Below are 14,739 nucleotides of genomic sequence, written 5' to 3'. Positions count from 1 at the left end.
GTGCTAATAATAGTTATCCACTGGACTCTAGCTAAATATCCTTTCAATTCACTGTCTCTTTTTTCTGCTTTTGTTTCTTTTCCAAACTGCCCAAAGCCAGTTCATCATATTGAACAGTAAAAAAATACTGTAAGAGTCTCTGGAGTTGTCTTTCTGAGAAGTTGATAGCTACAATAGACTTTGCTTCTCTGAAGACAAAAAGCAACTGTTCTGCTTTTGTGGAAGCAAGTATTATCTCCAGAAAACTCTTCTTAAATGTACATGGCCCCTTCTCACTGACCCCAAAATGTACAATGGCTGCATTTTACGACAAAGATAACTTCTTTCCAAACTCTGACTAGAGATACAGCCTGTCACCCACCTGACCACAGGCATCTGGATATACCAGAGTCTAGTCTGCAGGCTGAGGGCTGGGAGAGTGCATGCTCCAGCCCCACTTCACCTGAACCTGGTCCCTGTGCCCCGGAGTGCCGAGTTCGGTGCCTTGGACTCAACAGAGACATTTAGCTGCTTTTAAAGTGCACAAAAAATATTTGCTTGCAAAGCAGGAAGGCTCCTGCAGTTAAGCCGTGGGTTGAGGGGAGTGTTTGAACTCCATCCTTCTCAGGCACCTGCATGAGGTGCCTCCTTCCCCTGAGGTCAAGGGTGGGGAAGAATTTTGGGAGGTAGGTGTCTAGTTCAGCTTTTTTTCAAGAACTAGCTGCCTGAGAAGTGATGGTAATAGTCACCTGGAAAACGTGGGCTTAATTCTCCCTTGAGGCTGAAGGTGATGTAGACTCGCCTCTCAAAATTTTCCAGAAGTGTCTTTGCTACCAGGCAATAAAGTAGTTGGAGAAGCACTCTCTACCTCTGCTGTTGAAGCCAGGTCTTAGCTCATCCCAGGATGCATATTCGTGTTTCCAGGCAGACAAGCAAAGACACATCTTGCCTGTGGCCTAACATTTGGGGCACTTCGCTGAGAGAAGAGTCCTGAGTTGGCCCTTTTGGAGTGCTCATGCAATTCACATTTGGTAAATAGGCAGTGCATAAAGAGAAGTTATTTCACTATTTACTTAAATCATTTAATTATTTAGAGCAGAAATTATTTAATCAACGAAGCATTCATCACCTCTGGCCATGATATCAGAGTGATCTACAGTGGGGTAGGTTACCTTGCTCTTAGACAGATGTGCCTCTACACTGCAATCATGTTATAAATTTTTATGCAACTTGGTGCTAGGATACCCAAGTGACACATAATTTGAAGTTCATTCTGGGTTAGGCAGCTACTGAAGTCTGGGCTTCCTGGATTGTTTTCCTGATTTTAATGAGCCCAAATTCTGCCTAGGTCCTATCTGGTGCCAGAATTGATCATTTCAATGTGCATTAAGGAGGAATTTCAGATGAGTGATTGGGGCCACCTACCTACCATTCAGGCTGCCAGGCCATGAGCTCCCATTACAATCAGGGGAGAGAAATAGTTGTTAAGCTTGCCATAGGAAAACAAAAGTTCTGATAATTATAGCTCTTCCAACTATTGTATTATATATCCTGTGGTGCTTTGGAGGTTTTCTTCAGGAAGCTGATGTAGCAAACTTTTTACAGCTGGGGGCTGTTCTTGTTTCTGGGGTTGTCTGCGTACAGTGCAGAAAGCTGAGCTACTAGCTACCTCTTGAGAAACTGAGAGGGAGGAACAGGGTCCTAAACACAGTGTCCTAAGTGGCATGGTGGCAAGGTTGTTCTCAAGCTACTGCAGTCCTCGTGCCGCAGGCTGCAGAACTGGAGCAGGAGTAGGATCGATGGTGATGGCAGGTCTCTCGCCTTTTTCTAATTCAGCTTTTTCAGGTCACATTTAACAGTGATATAATATGATACAATACACTAATATATAATAATACACTGGAATTTTCATATAGCCATAAGTGTGATATGGGTAGGGAAATACAGATGCCATTGGTTGCTTTCCCATCTTGATACCTGCGTGCAAACATGCATTTTCTTCTGTACAAACGTTTTCATAGCAGCTGAGACAAGCAAATGTGGCAAATAGGGTATAGAGATAGCGGTCACATCAATTTCTGTGTGATGACATGCATTTCCTCTCTTACAGTCGTAATGTGGCTCATGCTTCTCTGACTATATTTGGAAATACTGCTGGTTTTAAAAACAGGCAAACGACTGATAACGTGGACACAAGGGATGAGAATTTGCTGGAGTGAAATGCCTCTTGAAAAGTCGGGTTTTATCACAGGGAAGCATGTGAAGTTTTTTTTATCATCATTACTTGTGAAGCCAGTGACTTAACTGCATATATAACATATATGTGTGTACAGTTTGTTAGCCTCATGTACTTTTTAATCTCTTTGTGGTATTGTTGAGAACAAATTGTGGTACTCTAAGGGCAAAGTTAAAACAATCCTGCTTGTTGTGCCAAGATAGAAGAAAAACTCTAGGTCATATTAAAAAGATGCAATTTATGTGGATTTTCTGTAAAACCGTTTTTCCCACTGAACTTAATGGTGGGAACATGCCAGGATATTAAATCTGAGTAGGCTTGAATACTTGCTGTCTTTATTAAAAACACGTAGGAAGTTGTCAGTCTTGCAGGAACTGCTCTTAAGCATTACTTTGGAATCAGTCCTTGTGTGTACAATAGGTTGCTGAGATTTCTTAACTGCAGATGAAGAGGAGCTTATTTGTCTACTCTGGGAGCCAAGGAGGGCAATGTGTGGGCCACAAATAAGGATTTACCAAGAGAAAGACAAGTCTTTCAGAGTAAGTAATGCAGTCATAGGTAAATTTAATTAGATCTCTTACTCTGCAGCAGTGCCAGAACAGTAAACTAGACAGCACCCAGCCATGTTATCCCAATCTCTCCAACTTCTCATTCACAATTTATGTGTCGTATCATGTTTGGGTTGCTTTTGTAGCAGGTTATTGGTAACTCTTCAGTGCAGCTTCTTGGATCATAAACGGTTGTAACTGAAGGGCAGTGACTCAGGTTTTCACACACCAGAGGCTTTGAGGCTGGAAGCTGACCTACTTCCAGGAAGAAGCAGTTGGGCAGCTAAGCTAAGAAAACTTGTTGGAGGGAGGGAGGGAAGAGGGGAGGAAAAGGGGTGGGAGGGAGGATTTATTACTCAGTGAGGCTTTGTTTTTCTTTTCTTCTGGGTGTTTTGATTTGGGATGTTTTTTGTGGCCTATAATTTATTTCTGCACTAAACTTTATAATCTCTGTTAATTATTAAACAGTTTGAGATATTGTAGCTGATGTGAGGAAAACGTTGGCCTCAAGATAAGAGAAAGTAAACCAGATGAAGCAGTAGAATGAAGACTTGCCTTTTAAGGCTTCTGTAAACATAATGAAATATCAACAAAGTAATTGAAGTGAGCATTATAAAATATTCCGACTTTTAGTACAAAAAATCCAGTGTCTTGCCACTTGCGTTCTTTGCCCCTTTTGATTCCTGTCAGAGATTCATGTTGTCTTGATTTAGAAGGTTGTTCTCAATAAGAAATCTGTTCCATTTAAAGTAAAACCAGATTAACTGTGATTAGAAAACTGCTGTTTCAGTGCATAAGCTGAAGATACCTACTTGCCATTATGAGTATATACGGATGAGGTTGTGCATATTGAAGAAAAAATTAGAAAAAAATAGAGAAGTAAATATACAGAAGACTAATGAGAAAATATTTGTGACTTACATTGACTATATTGGGTAAAGGTTAATATATTTTTCCAGACTGAATTATAAGTAGTCCTCTATTTTCCCTGCATTAAGTGACTTGGATTCCACATAGCCCTGACTGAGTATACTAAAGATATAGCAAAAAGGTATTTTATATTTATGTTCATTTACAGAAAAGCCCCAAACAGTGCAACCAGTATAGAATTACTTGTTTTACATGAAAGGATCTTGATTTGATGTCATTACCTGTGCATGCACACAATGCATGTAACAGTAAAGCGGATCAGGCTGAAGACTAATACATTAGCAAAAGGAAAAAAAAAAAAAAAAAGTGTTCCCTTTTTTGGTGGCAGATTTGCTCCCTGAACAAGCTCATTGCAGCGAGAATTGCTCTGTGGCTTCTGAAAGCCACAAAGAAGAGCATCTGCACTGTAATTCAATAGAATAAAGAAACTGCATGCTGACTGTTTTGTTCTTCATGTATTCACAGTCTTGTCAAGAAAATATTCAAAGCACAATGTATTAAGAAAGCTGTTCAAATTATGGGTTTTTTGTTCTGTAAGAATAGTTGACTAATTCCATTTGGATTATTGCTCTGATAACATATTCTGAATAATAAGGGAGTAATTTTTAAACCAAAATGTTGTTTCCTTCTAATAAAAAGCAGTAAAGTAACACTAAATGTATTTAATGTGAAGCAAATACTACTTGACTGCCCTCTTTCATGACTTTATTACTTTCCCTTCCTACCTTCATTGCACCTGCTGCCTAATATTTGAAGGACAGTAGGTGATGATATTGTGAACGGTATCTGTAGGTGCCCGTACCCCCTTACTAACTTTGGAACCTGTGAGCCCGTTTCAACAAATTTTTGCAGACGTATGAAAAAAATAACCATTTGGGTATTGGAGTGAGACAAAAGTGCTTTTACAAGTTCCCTGATAACTAAGGACATCCACTGTGACCTTGCACAATACGAAACACCAGAAAATCCACACCAAAGAGTGCTCTTAGAAATACTTCAGTCATGGAGAAAGCTTGAACCAGAGTGTGCAATCTGGTATGAGACAAAGCCAGCGGAAAGCAAGAGTTATGAGTTCTCTCATCCCTTCCACACCCTTCTTTTTTTCTCTGCCCCCAGCAGGGTCTGGCAGGCTTTCTTTGGAGGAAGAAATCTTTGAGACCAAGGGAAAATTTTCATTGAGGAATTTGTAGTGCCTCTCTTGGAGCATATTAACATAAAGGGCAAAGTAAAGCCCTCTTCTCGAAAGAATAGATACTGTAAAAAATGGTAGACTGAGTAATTAAGGCAACGTAGGCTGTACACATCTTACTGGCTGCCAATCTGTGAAACTGCTTCAGGAAGCAGACAATAATCCAGTGGGATTTTTTTTGATATTTTTTTCCAAAACAGTTAATGGACTAAAAAACCCATGCAAGAATGCATGTAATACTATCTTGGTTTTACCATAATGCCAGGTCATGGCCTTGCTCTTTAGTGACTATAGGCTTACCCTTTCCATCCCCAAATCCCCCAGCATGCTGATGACTTTTGGTTTGGGTTTGTCAGGGTCTGCTGCCCTGTTGGAGGTGCCAGAAGGGGCAGCAGTTGTAGCTGTGGCTGTGCTACCAAGCAGAGGGGAGCTGCCAACAGGGGCTCTTTCTGTTCCCTCTCCTGGCATCGTTACTGGCGTGAATGCTCACTCACGAAGACAAATGGTCACTTAGTTGAATTATATAACGAACTTTTTCTGTTTTATAGCTGGTAGTTGTTTCAAGAAGCAAATGCTGTACTGTTAAGGAAAAAAAGGTGATAAAGTTTCCTTCATTGTAAAGTTTCCTACGGGCAAGGTTAATACCAGATAAATTTAAAACTAACGCTTAGCGTGAGGTGAATCCTTATGGACTCAGTGGTCGAATTCCATCATGTTGCCTGTTTTCATTATACTGTGATTGCTAGACCTGTTTGATGCAAGCTGTATACAAATGACAGCAGCAGTGAATGCCCCAGTTTGACTGGGTGTTTTAATGAGAGCTGAGACTTGGCATAACTGAGTCTGTATGATTATGGGATTCTATCATGCTGCCATCTTAAATGGGAGCATCACCTTTGCAATGTAGTATAAAGTGATTGAAAATTCAGTTTTACTATTTAGACTGAAAACAAAATGACACATTTATTATGACACACAAAATGCAGACTAATAATACTTTTAGTATATTTATTAAACTTTTATAAACTTATTTCACAAACGAAGTAATCAAATACACAAAACCTGATTTAATTTTTTCTCATCCAATTAAACAGTTTTTTGTTATACTGACTAATCTGAATAAGGGGTTACAATCGGAGAACTATTATAATCATGGCATTGAATGATTCATTATCCAACAGACTTTTTCTGCTTGCTCCCTTTAAGCTGTGAGCTTTGCTTACAAAATCAAAACAATTATTAACTGGGTGTACCTAATATGAGGTATTACTTCAATAAACTTGTTTCAGCTTGTACTTCAACGGCAGCAAATAGAAGGCGTTATAGCCATCATTAGACATGTCATTTATCGTTATGGAAGAATTCTCACACGTTCAGGCTTAGAGGTGCACAGTCAGAACATGTATTATATTTCGACCTACTAGGAGCAAGAAAATGGTGGTGCAGAAGTATAAAAGCAGCTGTACTCCTACACTGCAGCTCCTGTGGTATATACTGCAATAATGCAGTTGCTGAAATATGGGAATTCCCAGAAAAAAAATACCATGCAAAGAAATACTTCAGTTTATTGGAAAGCTTATAGTTCCTTTTATCCCGTTAAGGATTTTTTAATAACTCTTCTTGTCTGAAGCTTTATGTTGGGAGCTACTCTGCTTAGTGAAGCTGTCCTCTTTCAGCCAAAGTGCCCAAGCCCCCCTACCCAGTCAGTCAAGAGGAACTGCTGCTTTTGAAGTCTTCAGAGGGGCCTTCAGAAGTTTTAGGCTTGTATCTGGCTTCATTTGTTCCATGCAGTCTGTTTATTTGACTGTAAATAAAGTGCCATTTACAGACAAAAGTTAGGAAGTGGATTTTTACTTGCCCAACTAATCTCTCATCATGATTGTAAGGTCACAAAGTAGAAGTCTGTCACCAAAAGCTATTAAAATCTAGATAGTGAACTAGTTTTCTTTATTTCAGGATTCTTAAATTATCAAAGTTCATTGCCTGAAGGCAGCAACAGATACTGAGTCCTTCCAGCCTGGAATATACAGTACTTTGAACCTAGATGCTCCAATGATTGGCACCCTTTTAATGCATAAAGAGACCCTCTTATTCTGGCACAGGCTTAAAATAGGTTTGAAGCAAACTTAGCATTTTGTCTTTTTTTGGCTACAAATGCTTGAATTTCTTGTTCTGAATACTGGATTTAGATAAATGTACAAAATGGATAAAAGATGTCCTTCTAGTGTAAGTACTATATAAGATGAAGGAAAATGGCAGGAAAATGCCCAATATATTATTGCAAGTATATACTTGCTACACCCAAATCAAGTAAGATTTTTGTGCATTAGATCCAAAAAGCAGAAGCCTGCTAATGATTATACAAATGTGGAATTTAAAATATCTGTGATTGAAATAATGCTGAAACTGTGGTTCACTTGATAATGTTCATGGTGAGTGAGTGTATTTGCCAGCTTTTCTACTTTGATTTTGCAAAGCACTCATGAGTGAGAGGCAGAGATGATCCATAAGAATATTGTAGATGACAGCATATCTTCAGAGGCAGGGTTTTCTTTTTTGCTCTTTTCTTTTCACCATCCTTGGCTGGCTGCCTGGCCAGAAAGTGAGGATGATAGAGGCAGTTCTGAGAAGATACCTGTCCTCTAGCAGACACTTTTCCTATTATTCCAGGTAGAAATTCTTGCCCTCAAAGAGCAGTGCTCTGATGCTGCAGTAGTGCAAATGATTAAAAACAGTACAATCAGGCCCCAGTGGTAGATGAGAAGGATGGATAAGATGGTTCAGTGAGGAGATGAGATGGGAGGCTGAGGAGAAAAAAAGAGCATTGCTCCCATAAACCGTGATGAGGCCCAGAGGAACCACAAGGAGATGAAGCATCCCCAAGCTGGGCCAGGTGGTGTCTTTGCTTCTTGGAATCAGCCACCATCTTGGAGAAGGCAGGAACACAACAGCAGCCCTGGAAAGTCCAGGGAGGGATGCTACAGCAGCAGTGGGAGGGCGCAGAGGGGGTGAGCAGGCAACGCATAACCCAGTGTGTGTTGTGTTGACCCCCATCTGACTTGTCACAGCGCCCTAGGAGAATTCAGACCAGCACGGGGACTTCCCTTCAGGCTGTTGGCTGTGACATGTGGTCTGATTAGTTTTATCCAGTTCTGGAAATTTTTGCCTTGGCAAAATAATTTAATAAAACTCTCACCTTGGACACAGTTCAGAAGATCTTCCATGCGTTTGCACCGAAGTTGACCAGTGCATTTAGACAGAAGGCATTTAGCAAAGAGTTTTTCGCTAGATGTCATTGGATTTGGAGTCAGAATGGAAATGTTTATCATTCTAGAATACTTTTGGCTCTTCATTCAAAAGCCAGGGTTTATTTCAATGTGCACCATATAACTTGGAGAGTTATTCTTGTTCTGTATTTACATGCAGGATGGCATTGCAAGTGTAGTCTTCTATGGCCTCTAAGAATGGGGCACTGCTAAATTGTGCTTGATTTCTGACCAAGTGTAATATAATTTGAGGACAACAGACCCAAAAATAAACCTAGGATGTGACGTGAGCAAAATACTTTGATAAAATGCAAGTTTATTACATCACAAAAGAATTACTGGCAATAGTTGATATCCATCTCTGCTCCTCTTTTTCCCTTTCCCCAAAACCCAGACATGAACTATGAACATATGTGGTTGTGTTTAGTGTCAAAAACATTGCAAAACACAGTGATATGTCTGTACACATTCTCTTCTCCAGTCTTAAATAACATGACTCAGGAAATATATTTATCTCTAAGGATGTTTCTCAAGGAACTATACTTTTAGCAAAGGGTGATTTCTTGCTTTCCAGAGGCCAGCTGTAGATAGTGGTTGTTTGAAATAACTAATATATGATTTCCTGTTTTGAATTCGTGGTAAAAAAGTAGTAACTTGTGTGAGTTCTATTTAGTCTTCTGCTAGAAATGTTTGTGTTTTCTATTCTGTGGGTGAAGGTATAAAATTCACTGAAACTTTTTACATGTTGTGAACTTTGCTTGCAAACCTGTGGTTTAATGTTCTCACTGTGATGTTATTATTGTTATTACTGTTACAGCTGTGCTACTGTGATGGGCTGTTTTATGCTGATAAAATCCCTGTTAACCCCTCTTCCAAAGCTGGTTTTGGGACCTGGAAGAGAGTGATATTGACAATGACCTTTGTGCCCATCAAAACTAGAGAAACGCTTAGAATTTAAGCTTATATTTTTAAGATGCCAAAGATCGGCACATCTCTCCTTAAAGGGTCCCTGTTATAAGGGATTATCATAAAGGCTGCCACTTTACTACACAATGACTCATACTAAAAAACTATGGTGAGGCATTTTTTGTGTGTAAAGCACATAAAACTCATTCTGTCTGGGCACACAGGAAGGGAGGGGAAACGAGAGGTGATGTTTAACCCATGAGCAACTCCATGAACCTGCCTCGCCTGGGAACCTTGGGCAGTAACTGCACAGTGCAACCACAGGTCATGATTTCTTCCATCACTGCTGTTTTTGGAGGGTTGTCAGGAGTCCAAAGGTGTTCCTCAGCTGTGCTGTAGCTTGTTCCTGGCATCCCACCGTTGTCTCAGTCCTTCCACCTCCAAGCTGGGGGAAGAGTTATCTACTCCTGGCTGTTAGGCGACTCTGGCCCTTTTTCTGCAGCTTCTTTAGTGGACATTCTTGTAGATGTCCACCTACAGCTCTTGATCAGAAAAAAATCAGGTCCCTTATGAATGAGGAGTGGGCCCCCATGCCCTGCAAACTTGTGACACTTAGGACCTTGTCCCTGGCCCACACTACCAGTTCCCCCCAAAATGGCATGGAGTGGCATACCCTTATTCCTAGGTACACAAGTGCCCAAGGAAAAGCAATTAATATCATAACCCCAGCAAACTGGAGTTTCAGTGTTAAGTGTCATGATTTATTAATGCAGTTCTATCTTGTATGTTTGTATTTCTAAGTTTTCCTGTTTGGACAACTGTTCAGACTGTTTGGACTGAAAACAAAGGCTTCTGGCATGATAATGAAATGACTCAAAAATGGAGGTTTTCTGATGCAGTAGATAATCTGATTTTTGTTCCAGTGCTTGAAACATTAGGTTGGAGGTAGGCGCTAGAAAACAAACAGCATTAGCAGTTACAGTCAGCACATTTGCATTTTGATGAAAACTGGCTGGATGGCTGGGTCCAAAGGGTTGTGGTGAACGGAGTTAAATCCATTTGGTGGCTGGTCACAAGTGGTGTTCCCCAGGGCTTGGTGTTGGGCCCGGTTCTGTTTAATATCTTTATCAATGATCTGGATGAGGGGATTGAGTGCTCGCTCAGTAGGTTTACAGATGACACCAACTTGGACAGGAGTGTTGATCTGCTTGAGGGTAGGAAGGGTCTACAGAGGGATCCGGACAGGCTGGATCGAGAAGCCGAGGCCAGTTGTGTGAGGTTCAACAAGGCCAAGTGCCAGGTCCTGCACTTGGGTCACAACAACCCCATGCAGCGCTACAGGCTTGGGGAAGAGTGGCTGGAAAGCTGCCCGGCAGAGAAAGACCTGAGGGTGCTGGTCGACAGCCGGCTGAATATGATCCAGCAGTGTGCCCAGGTGGCCAAGAAGGCCAACGGCATCCTGGTCTGTATCAGAAATAGTGTGGCCAGCAGGAGCAGGGAGGTGATCGTTCCCCTGTACTGGGCACTGGTGAGGCCGCACCTCGAGTCCTGTGTTCAGTTTTGGGCCCCTCGCTACAGGAAAGACACTGAGGTGCTGGAGCCTGTCCAGAGTAGGGCAACCAGGCTGGTGAGGGGCCTGGAGCACAAGTCTTGTGAGAAGCGGCTGAGGGAACTGGGGTGATTTAGCCTGGAGAAAAGGAGGCTGAGGGGACACCTTATTGCTCTCTCCAACTGCCTGAGAAAGGAGGTTGTAGCGAGGTGGGTGTCCATCTCTTCCCCCAAGTAACAAGCGATAGGATGAGAGAAAATGGCCTCAAGTTGCACCAGGGGAGGCTTAGATCGGATATTGGGAAAATTTCATCACTGAAAGGGTTATCGAGCATTGGAACAGGCTGCCCAGGGAAGTGGTGGAGTCACCATCCCTGGAGGTGTTTAAAAGACATGTAGAGGTGGCACCTGGGGACATGGTTTGGCGGTGGGCTTGGCAGTGCTAGGTTAACGGCTGGACTTGGTGATCCTAAAGGTCTTTGCCAACCTAAATGATTCTATGATCCTATGATTCTAATGTACCTCAGCAAGCCGTTGATGTGTTTGCCCTTAAGGTGAGGGAGGATAACAGATCTCTGAATCATACTTCTTGCCTCCCTTCAGCTAAAACATTCCCATTAGTAATGCTGCAACTTTTGTTAAGGCAAACTGTGAATGAGTCATTGCTCCCTGCTCACAATATTGTAACATGTAAAGAGTGCTAGACAGGCATTACGCATGGGCAGATGGGTACTGTAGGGAAAAGGCTGTTTTTTTCTTGCACATGCCAAAGGATACATTTTATTTTCTTCTGTTGTGGGAGCTGGCACAGATCAAGAGCCTTTTTCACTGGGATCAAAATTCTTCTTTAATTGCTTCTGTGATAATCATAATCTTTCTGTTAACAGGCATTCTTCATAACTGCTGTGAAGCCTACAATGTTGGGCTCCTAGAAGCAAAAATATTTTCTGGTCCATCAAGAGAGCAGTTTGGATATACAGTTCAACAGTTTATAAATGAACAAGGCAAATGGTAAGCAGTTTGAACAGCTTGTTATATGTCTAGTTAAAAGCTTAAGGAAAAAATGTTGCAACTCAGTTTTCTTTTATAATTCCACATTTTATTTAAATGCATTCCAGTTAATTCCTTTTTATATTAGAGTTATCTTTTTATGAAGAAATACTTGCATTATTAAAACAAAGGTTGAAATACTCTAAAGATGTATGCATGTGAAGCTTCAGGCTTTTTTCCGTTACACAGTGCAATCTGAGGTCTTTCTCTTAATCTTTTACTTTCATCTCCAATACACCAGTTTCCTCAGACTCATAATTTCTGTAGAATTTTAACTCTCATTTCATTCCTTCCTGTACCAATAGCATCTTTGTTACACATTACATGTATGTGGGATATTTTTCCATTTTAACATTGTAGAGGTTAAAACAAATTATTAGGGCTGGGAAGGTCTAATTATTAATATTAAAATGAAGTGAACTTAAATTTATATAATTTTGTGTCTGATGCAGTGTTAAGTGTTCACTTCTCAAAGGACAGCATATTTGGATGTATCTAGTAACACAGTCCTAGCAAAGGCCTTGTGTCTGCTGCATCTCTTCAGCCATAAAATTTGATGTGAAATCCACTGTTGCCACAACATTGGGCTTGATGAGTAATTAGTAAAATATTTTTTCTAGTAATGTTGGTTTCAGAAAGAACCAGAGTAAGCCCCATTAGTAGAAAACATGTTGTTTCCTCTTCTGCAGCCTCAGCAACCACAGAGCGTAAGGTGTCTTTCATGGCAAGGACTGTATGTCTATAAATAATTCAGTGGCACTCAACTACTTTAAGTGATTATTTGTCTATATATGGCTTTAAGTCTATGGGGGAAAGTCACACAGGTTGTATGTATTATCATAAGCTGAGACATTTTAGATGTGTCATTCTCCATAGATTGAAACAGTGTCAGAACTAAAATAGCCACAAACTGGCATGTTTAAGTGATGATGGACGGATAGTAAGTAACTGAACTTTTTTCAGTAAAAAGAAAGTAAGATATAAAAATCTGAAAGCCATGGAAATGCATATGAAAATGTATTTTACAGTTAAAGTTTGGAAAAGCCCATACAAAAATATTGAGGTAGCTGAAGCATTTATGCATAGCCATGCGCAGAGATACAGTGCAGTTGCAATTGGTTGCATGTGCAAAGATGGAAGACTAGCTAGATCTCACTGCATCTCTAGTGTTACTGTGTTTACCACCAGTGACCAGGAGGCAAAGCAAGAGAAGAGCAGAGTTGTATCCTCTGAACTAAGAGCTCAGCATTTCCTCTCCCTCTGTTGGGTAGGCTCCCAACTTACACCCACTCCTCGTCTGATGTTGTGGTGTCTTCTCACTGCGTTTCTGCCTGCTTTAATTATGTGTTTAGTCACCCATAGATCAGAGCTCTCTTTTTTTAAAACTTCTGTGTGAAGTCATTGAAGGATAACAAGAATGTCTGCCTGAAGTGAATTGAATGCTTTGGCTCATACATGGAGAAATTATGTCCTGGTTTTATCCTTCTTGTAAGTTTTTCTACAAGCTTGCAACAGGAATGCTAGGTTCCAGACTCACCCAAGCTATTTATGTTTTATATTTCCCTGTTATATTTTTAATTCTGATATAAAAACTCCCCCACTACCACTTTCTTGGATAATGTGTGGTGGAGTTTGGGAGAGGAAGTAACTTTGGACTAACATTTCCTGTCTTCTCCCAACTATATGAATAATACTAATCTGGGAAACTTTTATGTAGATAGGCACATCATCATTTGTTCCTTCACAGAGTGTCTGACCATAGCTCCAAAAGTCAGGGGCATTTTACCAGCTCTTGTTCTAGTAACCATGACCTGTTAGAGACTCTTCAGTGAAGAAAAGCTCTTTTCAGTCTCCCTCAAGAAATCATTAGACAGGATTAAAAAAAAAAAGCCATGGTTTACTCTCTTGTTCTCTTCATTTCTAGGCTATTTTGTTTTTCTTGGGACAATAAAGCTTTTTCTTGTGTGCAATATTTAAAAAAAACCCCAATACTCAAGCTGTTCAGTAGAGTTGCTTTCTCCTATAAGCAACACACAGGCTGCAGTCCATGTTCAAAGCGCTTGTCGCTATGGCTGAACCAGGAGTGAGATGAACAGTCTGAGCTTTGCATAAGATCAGGATGCTGCTTTCTGTCAGAGGCGAGCATTTATCACCATATGTTTTTATGAAGAGACCATCGTTGTGCAGCAAGAATGTGATGCACTTGAAAACTCTGTTCAGGCACAGTGGGGCTGCTCACCACATCAAATGCTGCTGGGTGGCACATCTCTCCAAGGGAGAGGTTATCCAGAATCTGAGATCAACCTGAAATTTCATTACTTCCTAGACTTTGCTTCTGTTAATGAAATCACATGGTGCTATATTAAATACAGCTTTAAAAATCCTCCTGTATGCTCTCAAAGAGCAGAAAGGAGAGATACAGAAAAAACAGCAGATCCTAGTTATATTATTCAGCTCTCTTTCTGTGAGATATGTCTCCTGAAGTAATAAGGGCTATAGAAAATGATAAAGAGGAGATTTTTTTGCAGAATTGGGACTGCGTGCAGCAGTATGTTATCACTTTTGCTTGGAGATGAGTTCAGAGAGAAGAGGGAAGGCAGTCCAACCAGGAGTGCAGGGCTATAGAGGGGGCTGGTACGTGTTGGGAAGCTGTGACACAAACCAGCGAGGCAGCCCTTTTTGTGTAGAGTCAGATGATCCAGGATAATTGGACACTAGTCTGCTGGGCATTGATGGCATGTGATGCTCGTAAATAAGGACAAACTTGCAAGTCAAGCACAGCTCAAGCTTTTCATGGTGTCTGGTGGGAATTTCAAAACAGGAGCTCTTTAATGAACTCAAGGGAAATTGTGAACACGAAAGAAACTCGTCAATTAGGAAAATTTAGGCAGTCCACCACACAAGTAATTAGCCACAACAGAAACATCATTCAGTTTATGCTCTGGTTCTCCCTGTCATGAGATCGTCTGGTTTTGAACCTTAAAGTGAGACCAAATTCTCTGTTATTTTATAAATATAATCTTTTAGAAAGACTGATTGTACCACATTAAGTTTGTCTTGAATGTGCATGCCCTGAACAGCAGCTGA

The 14,739-nt window shown here is 40.7% G+C and overlaps 1 protein-coding gene across 1 annotated transcript in view; it reads left to right on the top strand.

The window, feature by feature from the left end:
- Positions 1 to 14,739, top strand: part of ITGA2 (integrin subunit alpha 2) — a 72,741-nt gene that overhangs the window by 9,753 nt on the left and 48,249 nt on the right. Inside the window, exon 2 of the mRNA XM_049796178.1 lies at positions 11,490 to 11,613. Coding sequence (XP_049652135.1) covers positions 11,490 to 11,613 — 124 coding nt within the window. The remainder of the gene's footprint in view (positions 1 to 11,489; positions 11,614 to 14,739) is intronic.

This window comes from Accipiter gentilis, chromosome Z, assembly GCF_929443795.1.
Source record: "Accipiter gentilis chromosome Z, bAccGen1.1, whole genome shotgun sequence".
Classification (NCBI taxonomy): domain Eukaryota; kingdom Metazoa; phylum Chordata; class Aves; order Accipitriformes; family Accipitridae; genus Astur; species Astur gentilis.
Note: the sequence above shows the minus strand (reverse complement) of the source record. Positions and strands in the feature narration are given on the sequence as shown.